Raw genomic sequence first — 15110 nt, 5'->3', positions numbered from 1 at the left:
GAATTGTGGAGAGGAGGACTTGTACAAAACAGCAAGTTCAGCTACCTTGTCGGGCTTGGCTTGTTGTTAAATCTGAAGGTCAACACGAACCTGAAAGTACATACTCATAAGAAATTAATTCAGAAAGGCATAAATGATTCAAGAGAAAAACCTTGGTAAGCTGCAATCTACATGGCAAGGAATTTCACTATGGAAAACTCTACTCCTTCCTAAGCACCGGTAATGTACCTTACAAATGCAGAGGGCATTGCCCTACTACATCTGCCCAGCCACATAAAAGCCGTGTGAGCCAGACTGTATTCTGGCTCTCTCCCACCAAATCGGGATGTCTAAGCAGAGCGGGTGCAATTCAGGCCTGGCATGCAGAAAAAGAAATGGAAGGATGAAGAATAAAAGCGAACAGCTCCAAAGGGAATGTAACTGCTGAGTAACAGAGGGGTTTCACCACAGGACTGACTTCATTTTAAATGCTGAGTGCATATTCCTCAGTCATCGTCCAGACCCCCGCAGGGGAAGGTGGGGAGTGACTGGCATACAGAAAACAGCGCGTTTCAACTGCTCGGCATTTTGCGATAATCTGCACTTATCTGAAAGCTGTCAGTTAGTAACAATATTTTTTCCCCCGAACAAAAACTGACCTGTAGAAGCACACTGAGCAGTAACCTAGTGTTCTCTAACAGGGGCATTATGTGAACTCGGCACCAAAACCCAGCTCTGGCAGAAATCTGAACTTTCTCTTTGCTGCGTTGCTGGCATCCGGTCTGGGGGACAAGTGAGGGTCTGTCCCTCCAGCCCTGCCCGCAGCCTCAATGGCTTCAAGGAGATTCATCTACAAGCGAAACCACAGCATTTGAGCCTTCCCTCCTCAATGATTCCCAATTCTTCCCTGACACTAGCTCTCTGTTAACTCTCTGATTCTTGATACAGTATCCAAGTATTCAAATTCATTTACAAAAAGGGTTATTGGGAGTAAATGCACTAGCACAAGCAAGGGTTGTACACCATAGGATACCACCACTGTCTATTCACCTCCCCAAATAATTTACTATCTTAGAAGTAAGATGGGCTTAAGACAGGCTTAATAAACTTCAAGGTTTATTGGGCTTTAGACAGTGTCAAAATGCCTGGTTATGAAGGCTCCTTAAGAGACAAAATCCCCATTCATTTGGCAAAAACGCAAGCCATTCACTGAGGGATTAAAGATGCCCAAAGGTGCTCAACTTTGCTGGAAGCTGTGGGGAATAAAGGAAAGAGGCAAGTCAGTACAGCTGAAATAAAACATCCTCATAAATGAGTGTGATACACCCTAAAACAGACCAGGAAAAAAGCCAAGATCACCCTTTCAGAACACTCTCAGAAAGGAAAAAAAAAAAAGGGGGGGGGGGGGCTTTCTCAGGCTTCCTGATTTTCAGTCTCTCATTCCTTCTCATTCTCTTCCAGAAGGCAAATTAGTTTCAGTTGTAGCTTCTGACCTAAACTAAGAAGTAGATTCTTCCTCCCACACATTCTCCCCCCAAAGATCTACTAGGCAGTCTATTATTTAGCAAGTAGTAGAAATAACACCAAAACATCAGCAAAATCAATTTGAACACAGCATATTAAGTTATATTAGGATTCCAAGAAAAATAAGTGGCATTTCCAATATTATTACAATTACTACTCCAGTAATGTTTCACAGGACAAGCAACCAAGCCTTGTTGCATTGAATACCTTAGAAACTTTCTTTTTCTGATGCCTTGAGAGCTTCCCAAACTGAAAAAAGCTCACAAATAAGTCTGACTCAGCAGCCCTTTGAAAAAAAACCCAAAAACCACACAACCAAACCCACAGCCACCTACTTCTTGCTTTTCTTTTGGGAATTTCAGAGCATCTATTGTGATTAAACCCTAAAATCTGATCTTCAGAGCAGAAGAAATCCAAATCATCAGCTTCTCAGTCCAAGGTCAGCCAAGCCAGCTGAGGACAGCTACACTGTAAACCCATCCTTTTCTGCCCGTGCTGATGGCCTATTCTCAGAGGTCGCTCAGGCTGCAGTGAGGAAACCTGCTGCTCTCAGTTCCCCTCAGGAGGGAACTGGGAGCATCCCCATCCTACCTGCTGTCCTGCAGGTTGGAGGCAGCTGACCAGGGCTGACTGATCCATACCAGCAAAATCATTATATACGAATCCTTGATTTAAATAATGTAACTTTGCTTTGCCTTTTACCTTAGTTATTTTCTTTACTGGTTCCTTGTTGGTTTAGAATCCTTTAGACAGAATAAGCTGAAGCTAAACACAGCTTTTACATTATATACATACTTTTTTTTTTTGTAACTAGAAAGACACGCTATGTATAAATTGCCTAACTAGCTGAGAATCTGAGGACACATTTAGTCAAATTATCTATTTATACAATTTATTACATTAAGAACTGTTTCTTACTTTTGATTTCTTCAGCAATCAATTCTTTAATTCTTGTTTCTGTGAAGCTGCTTCTGATTAGAAACTTGCATTACAAAATGAAGTCAATTGTAGACAATACTAAACTTTTTTTATTTATTTAAACTAAAGCTGTATTAAATATGATGGAAAAAATAAAATTATTCTTAACAACTATCACTGTATTATCTCCTACTACTGAATTAATGGTGTGCAAGTACACCATAAATCAGTAAAAAATCTAAATTTCTACCTATTTTTTTACTTGCAGACTGAAAGTTTTAATGTTTTTGAGTCCAAAATGTTTTCTTTACTTTTAGAAACAGTTATTGCAGTGAACTATACTGAATATAGTTTAAAATATGTCTGTGCATCTACAAAAGTCACTGTATTATCTACCTACAACAATGCAAAGTTATTTTACACTTTCAACAAACTATGTTTTAAGGTGCTTAGTCAAAGTTTTCCCTGAAGTCAGTCGTCTGCCTTTGTATAAAACCGTGCAGGAAAAACAGGTATAACTATTTTTTTTTTATGTAAATAACTTTAGGAGAGTAAAACAAGTCAGTACTTCAGAATTCATTATCCACCGAGTCATCATTCAAGTGGTTTATCCAGCATCCGTAGGGCCAATGTGGGCAACACCAACCCATGTAAGACTCGAGCAGGGCTTTATCCTCCAGCCCAGAGTGGGCCCCCCAACCCGGCCTGGCAGCACCACAAAACTCATCCCCAAGGAGCCTGCGTGTAGGTAGGAGACAAGCTGGGTAAAACAGCACATAAAAACCTCTAATGAAGACATATTAAAAGGTAATGTTTATACAAACACTAGGGACCAATTTTATAACACATGTGAGTAAATTACTTCACTTGTAAGCATCTGCAGGCCTGAGGACTTGCATGGTGAAGCTAAGCACTCATGTTACTGGATGGGGGGGTTACTCATTTTTAAGTAATAGATGCAGGGGGACAGCTTTGTTTTGAGGAGGGCAGTTTCCTCCCACCCACGTCCTGCAGTTGTTCCCCGTTCTGGAACAGGCCACCATCTTATAAAAACTGGAAAGGCTTGCATTTGTGTTGAAAGCCTACAGCAGTAGTTCCTACATTTTTACTGATCAGATTTTGGCAGGCAGGACAGCTTTCTCTGTTAACAAGCCTCATTTTACATTTCTAAATACAATGCTTTTCTCTCCCTCCCAAATTAGCACTGATGATTAACAACCATTAAAAGAATAAAACTAAGCACTTGCAAGGAACCAGCATTGGAATAATTAGTTCCGAAAGCCCAGAAAGCACTACTGAAAGCGGAGTTAGAATTATGTTTTTTCAAAAGCTTCTGTTACTCTCTCTAGAAATGTGGCCAAGTCTGTGCACTACAAGTTCAGCCTTGTACCTCCTCCAAGACTAACTCCTCTCTGACTAGCTGCTTTGTCCAGCTGACAAGTGAACAACGAAGGGGGGAAACGGGCCACCCCTTGGTGGCATCCCTAAAGTATTTACTCAACAGCATCACTCATTTTTGACAGCAGTCACCTGTACAGGAGAGAGACTGGCACATTTGTAAAAGTCAGCATGGAAATCAGCCAGTACCGTTCGCTTGGATAACAGAGCAAATCAGGCCTTACATCACCCACGAGACAGAGCCACTGTGATGACAGGAGAGGGAACTACTTTAACAAGCGCTCCACCTGGTAGATCTTTAAACAGAAAAAAAGTCAAGTGAGAAGAAAGGATACTTTTCTATTTTTCAGGGCATAGCTAAAATCAAGCAGGATCCTTTTAAGACAGAATAGGGCACATCCTTCTATCTGAGAATCTGAACAAAGGTAACACAGTCACACATCAAACACTTCCCTCTTACTATCTTCCCAGGGTAGGTATTTCACCTGTTACATATTCAGGGAGAGCAATGCATAACAGTGATTAAGCAACTGACCGTTTACACCCGGCAAAACAGAAGGGAGAACCACATTTTACATGGTCTACCTAGTCAGCTAGGCTGCCTGTTAAACTTCAAGATAAGAGTCTCTTTTTTCCCCAGATAATTCCTCCAAGTAACCCCCAATTCTTGCCTGTCATACAGCTGTTTCACCCACTTGTCCTCTTCAATGCTTTCTACTGTATCTCATGACAGAATATCATAAACAGCTCATTTTAAATTCAAAATGCCTGTTACTTTGGAAAAAAAATTTTTTGAAACATCAGCTAAAAACTATATTCTAGATTTCTTTAACCATCTCTACTGCCTTGCATCCATATGTAGTGTCACAGCTACAGTCGGAAATCCTACTGAAGCCCCAGACACATAGATGTAGAAGCCAGCACATGACACATACATTGTCATACTTAAACAAGTAAGTCTCCCACTGAAAGCTAACTTATTGCTCTTCATAAATTCAGAGTATGACAAAAACCAGGAAAAAAGTCCAAAACAAACAGTGGGAGTGCTGTTACACATTCTCCAGAGCACAGAAGTGTTAGACTTGACCAGGCAGTAGGACCACACCTTCTGTGCAGTTTTCATTACAGCTCTCCCCTTCTACAGATCGGCATCAAGGTAGAAGAGCCGGCCAGAACCGCAGCTTCATTCTTAACCCCTCAAGCCAAGCCCCGAGTTATATCAGTTTTCTTTTGCTGTTCACTTGGAGTGCTTCTCCTTTTCCCTGGCTGAACAATACAGCAGGGCTCTGCTGTCTTTCCAGAGACTGTTGACTTGCCTTGAAATGAAATGCGAACATCTGCAAACTCTTAGGCTGGACTTTATTTCCCGAGAGCGGAGGACGGCAGGCGCGGCGCCGCCTACCTTAGCCACCCAGCTGAACAATGGTGACATCCTACGAGCTTCGGCGCGGCGGCCGGCGGCGATCCCCGGCTCCGGCCGCTCCTCTCCGCCTCTCCCCGCTGCCTCCCGGCTGTCGCCTGCCGCTCCCGCCCCCTCATGCGCCGGGAGGGGAGCCAGCCCGCCCGGCCTCAGAAAGTTTCCTCACGGCCACCTCCGGGCGCCGGCCGGCGGGACCGTGAGCTCGCTGTGCTGGGGAAGGTCCCCGCGGCGGCGCCGGCTGCTGCTGCGGTGCGGGAAGGAAAGGGAATGGAAGGGCCGGCTCGGGGGCTGGGGCCGCGTCCCGCCTCCGCCGCGCTCCGCCTCCGCCGGGGCGCTCCGCGCCGGGCTGCAGCCGCCCGTCCCCGGGAAGGCGGGAAGGGAGCGGGCTTGCCCTCCGGCAGCTCGCCCGAAAACGCAGACAACCGTCTGCTACCTCACTGCGCTGCCCTTTTACGTAAATCGCGACTATTAAAAAAAAAAAATCCCACGCGGTCCACGTAACTTTCTGGGAATATGCTGGCATGGAAGTCATGCTTAACATTAAAGGATCAAGAAAAAAAATTAACGTTTTAAACCACTGTGAAATGTTACACTTCCAGTCAGGCTCGCCATTCACGTTAGCTAATGGCTTTTGACATCACGCACTAGCAGCCCTACTTCCAGAAACAAGCTGCTGAAGAAGAGAATTAAAACACCAGTATGGCACAAGTCAATAGTACACGTTTCCAGCAGGTCAAGGGATGTTACCTGCCACTCAGACAGGAAGGGTGTTCATTCCTGTTGTCACTCCAGCTGGACTGCCTGTGAATACACACCTCGACTCAGTGGCTGTAGGGCTGCCTGAAAACAACTAATTTTCCTCAGTTTGGAGGAAGGGCACAGAACTTGGAAAAAAAGGCTTGGATTTCACAGGAAATAACCCACTAGGCCCAAAACAAAGTCCTTTATTTTCCATCACCTCATAGAAACAAAGTCAAGAACTAGATTTGCAAAGTTATAACAGGAAAGCATAGGGGTCGGCTCTGCACTTCTCCCAAAAAATTTAACTGCTCAAAGTTAGATGTCAAAGTGCCAAATTCAGTTCTTCGCTTTGCCCACAGACGCTCTCACCACGACAGTCACCCCACTGGGAAAGCATCCTGCATGTGCTTACACTTGCATGCTCAGGGCTGAAGGAATAATCTCCAGGTTTAGAGCTGATGCTATCCCCTCATCTAAGTTATTAAACATCCACTGGAGCACAAGAGTGGCCATGGGTAGTTTGACTGCATGGATGTTCTTAGCTATAAGCCTAAAAAATGACTAAATATGATGGACACTCTGGTGGTGGTCTCTAATGGTTTATTGGCATGACAGAGGGAAGGAATTTTCACTGCTGCTACTGTTCATGATTATAGAGCACATACATGAATAAATGACATCTGTTCTCAAGGCTTTCAGCTAGGCACCTTACAAGAACACTACAAGTGTTTGAAGTACAGAACTGGGTCTGCTTTTATTTCATAGAGCAACTGAGGGCAAGAGCAAGGCAGAATGTTCCTCATTATGTGCTGCTTATAGGTGTACAGTATACCCACTATTTGGTGGTAGCATTAGAGTTGCATTTCTCTAACACTGTGAACAATACTCTTTCTAAATAATTATTTCTTCCCTTTCTGTGAGGAGATCCTGCCTGCTTGGGATTTTTTCCAGCTCCTCCTTCCTGACTGGCATCCTTCCACAGTTTTAAACTAACAATACACACATCTCCTCTGAGTCCACATTAAACATTGATGTCAGTCGGGAGATCTGGCTTCTCGCCCTGACTGCAACTGGCTCAAAGAGCCATCCCCCAATGTGTTACTTCACATTATTTAGCTTCTAAACCTATTGCATGCAATTGTTAGAGATGTTTGCATGATTTTAAATGCACTCTGAAACCTTCTACGTGCTTCTATAGGACTGGGAGGAAGAGCAGTCTTATGGTGAAGACACTGAATTAGGAGACAGAGTAACAGTGAATGAATTCCAACTTCTGCCGTTAACATGGCTTTCAGGCATGCTACTTCACCACTCACTGTGCTTTAGTTCATCTATTAAATGAAAATAGCTGCCAGCCTTGAAGGAAGGAGTAGGCACGCTTATTGGCATTTAGGAAACTGCTGGCAGCTAGCCTTAAGTGTTCAGATATAAAAATGGTAATGCATGAAATTCTTCAGTGTAAATGAAAAGGTCACTGTGTTGCTCACCTTCCAAAACCAGATAGATTTAGTAATGTAGTAGGAACAATAACTACATTCATTTTTTCAGGATGTTCAACTTTCTAAAAACAGAACCTCTGTATTTTTCTATTTTAAGTTTGGCTTGTGCAAATAACTGTCTCTCCAAAAATACTATATATCCATTTTGGGTAAATGGAAAAAAATCAGGGCCAGGGAATGACATCTGTATTGCATAAACAGTAAGCAGCACTTGACACCACCTTATCTAAGTGTATGATCTTTTGAAAAACAAAACAAAACCCTTATTCCTACAAACTGTTCCATGTTATCATGGAAAATATTAGCAAGGTATTTATGGTTGTTTTTAAAATAGTAACAATTAAAATATATCAAAGCCACAACTTAAAGCTTACATCATCAGAAAGATGATCTTTCAGTTTTACAGATGTCCTTCATAAATTTACACATACACAAATACCCCCATTATTTCTCCTCTAACAAAGCTCTTTCCATTCAAAGAAACCACTTGGAGATAAGGAAAGAGATGTGAGATATAAGGAAATATTAAGAAAGGAGGCTGCAGTCAACCTTTTAACTCAAGAGGAATTATTTTCTGACTTCCGATTTCAGCCTTCTTTAGGTTTAATGCCTGTAAATATTTTTGAGAGTCTTCACAGTATGTCACTGCTGAATGATGTCTCACAAGCAGTTGCATTAAGGGTATAGCCACAACTATATTACCCGAGAACTGGCCTCTCCTAGTGCTTCTGTATTAGCTCTGGTGCTGGTTCTACAGCAGACCCTATTCCCTTTTGAAGCTTTTTCCTCTGAACTGTACTTAAACATGTTTCAGCAGCCCTTCTTCTAATGAATTACCCCCTCTGCCCACATTCACTGTTACAAGTTTAATTTCTCTCCTTTCCGTGTACGCAAAAAGGTCTTTGTAAATTCAGTTGAAAAAAATGCAAGAAAAGAATACACCTGCCAGTAATCACCAGTATCCACAATTCAGCCTTTTTTTTTTTAAGCACCCACTTTTTTTTTTTCATCCTTTATTACTTAGTTTTCACTGTTCATCAGGATTTCCCTGAGTCTTGTCTCATCCCTTCCCATTCCAAGTAGTTTCTACTTTATCAGCAGAAAAAGATAGAAAGTAACTACTGTGAGAGTACTGTTTGTCATATGAATTCAAAATGTAATAGTGTTTTGGTTCTTCGATACAGATGTATTAAAAGACACCAAAACAAAGGTGTCTATTTAAGGAAATGTCAGACTTTCATGGCACCTCTGTATGAAGCAAGATGCAACACAATTCATCTGGATCCACTGAAAGAAAAGAGCAGTGAATCCTCTGGATTTCATCCTATCCAAAGACTCAATCAAGCCTGACTAGCTTCCGAAAAGATACTGTGGGGAAGAGTGAGCTTTGTTACTTCTTTTGGCTAAATTATAAGCAAACTCCTTTTTTCTCAATACAAAATAAAATAAAAAATTATTCACGAAACCAAGCTACCTTACCAAACAAGATCCGCATGATGAGACACAACAGCAAGACCTGACAGCTAACCACTGACTGGCAGTGGCTGTCCCCTCAACACAAAGCATATAGGAGCACACTGCCCTGGGCTGCACATCCACATTAAAGATGGAATCAAGCTGTCGCCAAAGAAAATGGGATGACTTTCTTGGTGGTTTCCAGATACTCAGTAGAAACAGAAATGACAATGTCTTGGGTAATCTTTGTACTGCTAGTGAGTTAAGATTGCAGGCTCAAGTGTTATGGCTATTTGCTAACTAGTAGCAAATATGAAAAATGCAGGAAGTTGGGCCAGTGCCCAGAGATAACATGCATCTTTCAGATGAATAACATAACATTCCCATGTGGCAGACAGAAGAGAATGATTCCTCACAAGAGCCCTGGGCACTGACTCAGGAGCACAGCCCTTTCCAACTTCTCTTGTAGGTTTTAGCTTTACACAATTGTCTTTTCAGCCACAAAATTTGTAACTGCTAAAATGCTTTGATTCAAGTGACACTAGCATTTCCCACTCATGAATGAAGAGCAGGGTTGTGATGGGTTATCTGTCATCTTCCCTACAGCAGTATCCATCCTCTCTCCAACAGAGCATCAGAGCATAAGAGGGTTACCATGTGCTGAGGCTCATTTGGGATCCTGCATCTCAGTGAAAGGACTGAGTGAAGGAGGGATCTGTGAAGGGAAAGATGATCCTACATCATGTAGGAGAGAAGCACAAGAGCCCAAGGGCCATGTTGCTCAGCAGAGTGGAATGAAGTCCTCCTTGGGCAAGGTTAGATCAACTAGAATGACATCATGAGAGTATTAAATGATAAAATGCCTCATGAGGTTGAAGTAGCTTTCCTAGCTGCTACCATTATCTTAAGATTCTTCCCTGTGGGTCTGTTTTGGACAAAGAAGCAGTCAGACATTCTTTTTCCCTTGAAAAAGGTCTATCCAGAAAAAATAGTTTGTTTTTCTTATGCCCTATTATAAGGTAGTTCTGGGTGATAGCAGATGCTGCGCTGACCAGTCAGGTATCTTGGCATCTGATTCAGACAGTTCAGAGTAGAAAAATTTTGGTGAAGTCCTTAAACAAGGGACTGGAGAAAATACTACTCATGGGATGCGGAACCTATCATCCCCTAAGGGACTCTCATTGCATGAGGATGTTACAGACAATACAAACCCAGAAAAAAAATCTTACCTTCAACACCTGAAGTGGGCTACAGGAGGAGAAGCTGATGACACTTTTAGATGTACAGTATATGACCAACAAATATAATGCATGCCACAGGTACCCATAAAATCCAAGTACAGAGGGAAAGCAACATTCAAAGAAAGAAAGAAAGGTAGCCAAGGGTATACATACAATAAACACAATCTAGCTTTAGGGTCCTAGTCCCCATTCATAAATATTAAGGCCATCTGATGCAAAACACTCATCTGGACTAAAATCATCCTGCCACTTCAAACACTTCCAAAAACATCGATGAGTAAACTTTGGATTGGCAAGCTTTATACTAGACTGAATATTTTTTGTCTTCCCACAGACAGCAAAAAAACCCCAACTTAAAGCTGTCAGGAACTTTGCCATGGGTTCTGACTAATTCCACTCAAGCATGATCATATGTCTGCATTTGATTAAGATCAAATGTGCACTGCTGAGTGATCAAATTGTGATCAACTGATCAGATCTCTATAAATGAGCAAAAAACTAAAGCCTGATTCTGCAGGTAAGTCCAGGCAGACTTGTGAAGAGATCACTTTGATCTGAATAGTTGGATGCAAAAAATCCGTAAGGACAATGTGGCAAATGAGCAATGGGGGAAACTCAGCTCATAGAGGGGAATTGCCACACAGAGACATCAGAGGTTCCACACATTTATTCTGTTTTGCAACAGAGGGTTTTCTGGCAGCTGTGAAACTGGAGCAGGAAGAGTGGAGCATAGGCAGAGGAAACTGGCAAACTGCAGAAGCAGATTACAAAGCTCAAAACAAATAGGGATGCTCCCAGTGATCAGTGACAAAGACACACGTCCAGGCCCTTGAGACCATCAACTGGGTCTTGACTGTGGCTGAAACAGTTGGAAATCTGTTTTTCTCCTTGCAGGGCAATGTTTTTTGGTCTTCTCAGTGTCACCAAGCTGAGGGACAACTCAGCTGAGCTCTCCAGGCTGCTGAGGTGGTTCTGTGGGAGAGAGCAGCAGCTCCACAGGGATGACACACACTTGCACACACACCCTGACACAACTGGATAAACCATAAAATGTTAATGATGCAAGACTGCTTATTTTAAAAATCCCCCTGACAATGGGACATGAAGGATGTGAGAATTAAATGGAGATTAATGTCCCCTGGTACTAGTGCAATGGACTTTGCACCTTTTTCCTCCAGCCTCCTGCTGCTTCCTTGTGGCAAGCACTGAAAGGTCCCAGAAGAAAAATAACCTCTCAAAGTTTAAGTAGTATTTTCTGAAATGCAATTAGTTAAAAGTTATACTTAAAAAGTGTACCTCGATCTTGAAACTTATATGGCTAACCCAAGTTACTCAGATGGGAAAACAGACACTTCATTTGAAAATATGTCTTATTTCCTTTGTGGAGAAGTACTACCTCACAAGAGAAAAAAATTAAATACTAAGCACTTCTACTTCCAATAATGGGTAAGTTACATAGTATAAAAAGTCTAGAAAGTGTTGAGGAAAACCAAACTACGAACAGAAAATGACAACTCATTTGACCAGTTAAAATCAAAACATAATTATAAAATTTATCAATTCCCCATATCCTGAGATACATATACTATGAATGCCTATTTCTATTATATGGGACTTCATGTTAGTTAAAATGTCCATATTCACTTTATCCTATTACAACACTCTAGTAATGAATAATATAAAATAAGCAATTTTGTATGCATAGTTTTACAGAGTTGTAGCCTAGCTTTTTGTTCACATAATTAACTAAAAGCACAAAAATACTCTCACCGCCCTAAGCATATTATTTCGTGTACTTCAGTTGCAACAGTAGGAGACTAGGAAAGTATACTGGGTTCCACAGCATGAAGAGCCATGAAAAGTAGCCAGTCTTCTCAGTTCTCCACAATTTACTTAACTTAATAAATCTATTTCTAACAGCATTGATTTCTCATAACTGAATTCAGCCACAATCCCCACAGAGAATACACAGATTCTACTGGACTTGTACTGTAGTTCAGATACTCTAAAGCAACATCCATTTCAGTAAACTGAAGAAAATTAAGTGAGAATAAAACTAAGTGTTACCATTCCATCCCCAACCCATAATATTCTTGGTTTCCCTGGAAAGAGCTTAACAAAAAAAACCATCAGTTCAGGTTTATCTCAGGTGTAGGGTCCAGAACTTACCTACAGGCAATGAAGCTATATTACAATTTACATATGATAAGCATCTGGGTGTAAAAGCATTCATTTAAGAAGGATTCAATCCTGCCCCCACTAAAATCACAGACCAAGTTGTTACTATATCCTTATGTATCTTAAATGTAGATAACACAAAAAAGAAACAAATACCATATTGTCCTGTTCTTTTGCATAATCAAGCTGAAGAAATTTAAATTTCTGTAACATTGCCCTCATATCATAAGCCCCCCTGCTCCAGTGCTCTTGGACAAAATGTAGGTGGGAGAATTGCAGCAGCCTGCTGAGAACTACAGCAGCCCCTTGCAGTCGATTAAGTGCACTCGGCAACCCACCTGGCCCTCGCTCCACACTGCTTCTCATCAGCCTTACATTTGATTACAAGCTGCAGCACAGTCCTTCCTTAGATATTTCCTGTGTAATGTAGAATTGAGAATATCATTGGAACCTACTAATATAATAATTTGCATGTATGGTAATTTCGTATGGTGCATATAAATCTTTTTATGAACTTATATGTGATTTTTATTTTGCCATGCTGTGCTGTTGATTATACTCCTTCTCAGCTGTCTTGAAAGTGGAAAATTTTATCAGCAATGTTCTCTTGCATACACTTTCAACTTACTGTTTCTTATCTCTCCACTTCCTACCCTCTTCTCAGGGCTTATTAACCATCAAGTGTATCTTCGGCTTGTATGGTATATGTGGACTTTTTTGCTCTTGTGATTCTATATATTTTTGGCTAAGTCATACCATCTTTCAAATACAACAAAAGCCATAAAACAGCAATAAGCCATCTTTAAAACCAAGATTCAAACACTGTCTCTACCAATCTGAAAAAACTCTTTCCCCATGATTCAGTTATCCATTCAAAAGTTTGCAGCTCCTGGTTTCACTACAAACAATATTCTGCATTTAGTTATTTTAAGCCAATTCTGTTTGGACACCTAAAAACACACTGGGAAAACATTTGTGAAATACAACACACAAAACAATATAACTTAAAATATAGCAACAGAATTTGTCCTTACGGCTCTTTTGTGGTTTTGATAAAGCTGCATTGCTTCAAAGGGCTCAGGATATATTACTGTAAGACACCACTGCACATTTCAGCCACATGTGCTGACTGCGCTTCCGCTCCTCTGCCAGAACAATAGAAGCCTTCACACGCTGAGTCAGCTATCCCACAACCCGGATCCATGCAGACTGAATGTGTTCCCTCGCTACAGGTTTCTTTAACCATGTCTCATCACAGAATGTTAGATAGCTGCATCATTTCATGTAAGACTCTTGGAGTAGGTAAAATTTGGGAAATGTGTACATATTTTCAGGAATAAATCCCAAAATATTATTTGGCATGCAGTAACACTACTGAAATAAAATTAAAATAAAATAATCAAGGGCCAGTTGTGCCATTTCCTCCCTCCTGGGTATTCCTGTACCAACAGGGAATTCTGGCATTTCAGGAGAAACCTGCAGACAGCTGGATGGATAGGCTGGACAGCTGAACTCTTCACTCAGACAATCTGCTAAGTTCAGATACCACTGCAACTTGTGAGTCTGAGCTCACATATCTGAATGTGTTCACAGGCAGAAAGACCCAAATAAGTAAGTCTCAGAAGTGGCTGACCAGGGTCTTTTACCCCAGGATGTAATAAATTCTCAAGTCTTCTGTTGGTTTCAATCATAGTTTATGAGTAGAACATAGACCAGCTTTAATTCTTTCTCCCAGTTTGCTTCTAATGTGGAAAAAACTGTAATATACAGCCAAACAGCAAGAGCTCAAAAAAATTAAGAATCAACTATTACATTCTCTCATTGTAGATCCATAATGTCATCTCCATATGCATGCTTTGATTCCACTTATAACTCAGTTGGGATGGAACTCCAGTTAAGACTATTGCCTGGAAGTCTAATTCAGGTGCAGCTGAGCTGTCTCAAGCTGGCATCAAGCCTTTCAGAACAGACTGACATGGCTGTGCATATGTGTATGTGTAAAAGTCACTGAGGGTTATCTGGATACAGAAGATTTGTCACATATGTAGTTTTTATGTGGATTGTTGGAAGTGCACAGTCTCAAGTTGTGTGAAGAGATTTATCCTGAGACCTTGACAGTTTGCATTCTATAACTCTTGCAAGAAATGTACCTATAAACCAGAAACCTATGCTTTGTTTGTTTGAGGTTCCTGGGAATGTTTTGACTTTTGCAATCCTAACTTGCATAAGGATATTCTATTAAAACACAAAAACTGAAACAGAGGGAAAACCCCAGCAACTTCATTTTAAAGAAAAACTTGAAGCATGCCTTCTGATAGTAAGCAGCCCACTGAAAGCCTCTTCCCAGCAAAAAAGATGACTGCACACAACCAATGCATGCACTCTGAGGTTTGTTGTCCTCTGGATTAACTAGTTCATATTCTGAAATCCTGCAAAAGTTTATAGAGAAATTTTGGTCCTTATCCAGATACAAGCATATTATATCAAGCTCAGAACATGACTGAGAGCTAATGTTTTCCCATTTCATCTATCAGATAGTCTGCTGAGGGGAACTGAGACATCCCAGAACATCATCAGCTGGTGCCAAACACTAACCCCAGTTAAGCATGTGTCTTGTTTTGTGACTTTTAATACCTAAGAACAAACTATATTTTCTTACCAACTCCAGGAAAACTAGTATTTCAGTTCTAGAGATAGGATCTTTACCTACTATTGGTTCTTGTGCTAGCTCACTGCATATTAAAATATCAACTCATT

General features: G+C 41.2%; 1 protein-coding gene across 11 annotated transcripts in view; it reads right to left on the bottom strand.

Moving 5' to 3' along the window:
* The window catches only part of TBC1D1 (TBC1 domain family member 1), a 115258-nt gene that overhangs the window by 78167 nt on the left and 21981 nt on the right, over positions 1–15110 (bottom strand). Inside the window, exon 1 of one of the 11 annotated variants that reach the window (XM_054823424.1) lies at positions 5222–5566. The exons of 9 other annotated variants lie outside the window; for them this stretch is intronic. In XM_054823424.1, coding sequence (XP_054679399.1) covers positions 5222–5251 — 30 coding nt within the window. In that variant the 5' untranslated portion in view covers positions 5252–5566. Of the gene's footprint in view, positions 1–5221; positions 5567–15110 lie in introns of those variants that run through there. One more of the 11 variants, XM_054823425.1, reaches the window with a different exon arrangement.

Source organism: Grus americana, chromosome 4 (assembly GCF_028858705.1).
Source record: "Grus americana isolate bGruAme1 chromosome 4, bGruAme1.mat, whole genome shotgun sequence".
NCBI lineage: Eukaryota > Metazoa > Chordata > Aves > Gruiformes > Gruidae > Grus > Grus americana.
Note: the sequence above shows the minus strand (reverse complement) of the source record. Positions and strands in the feature narration are given on the sequence as shown.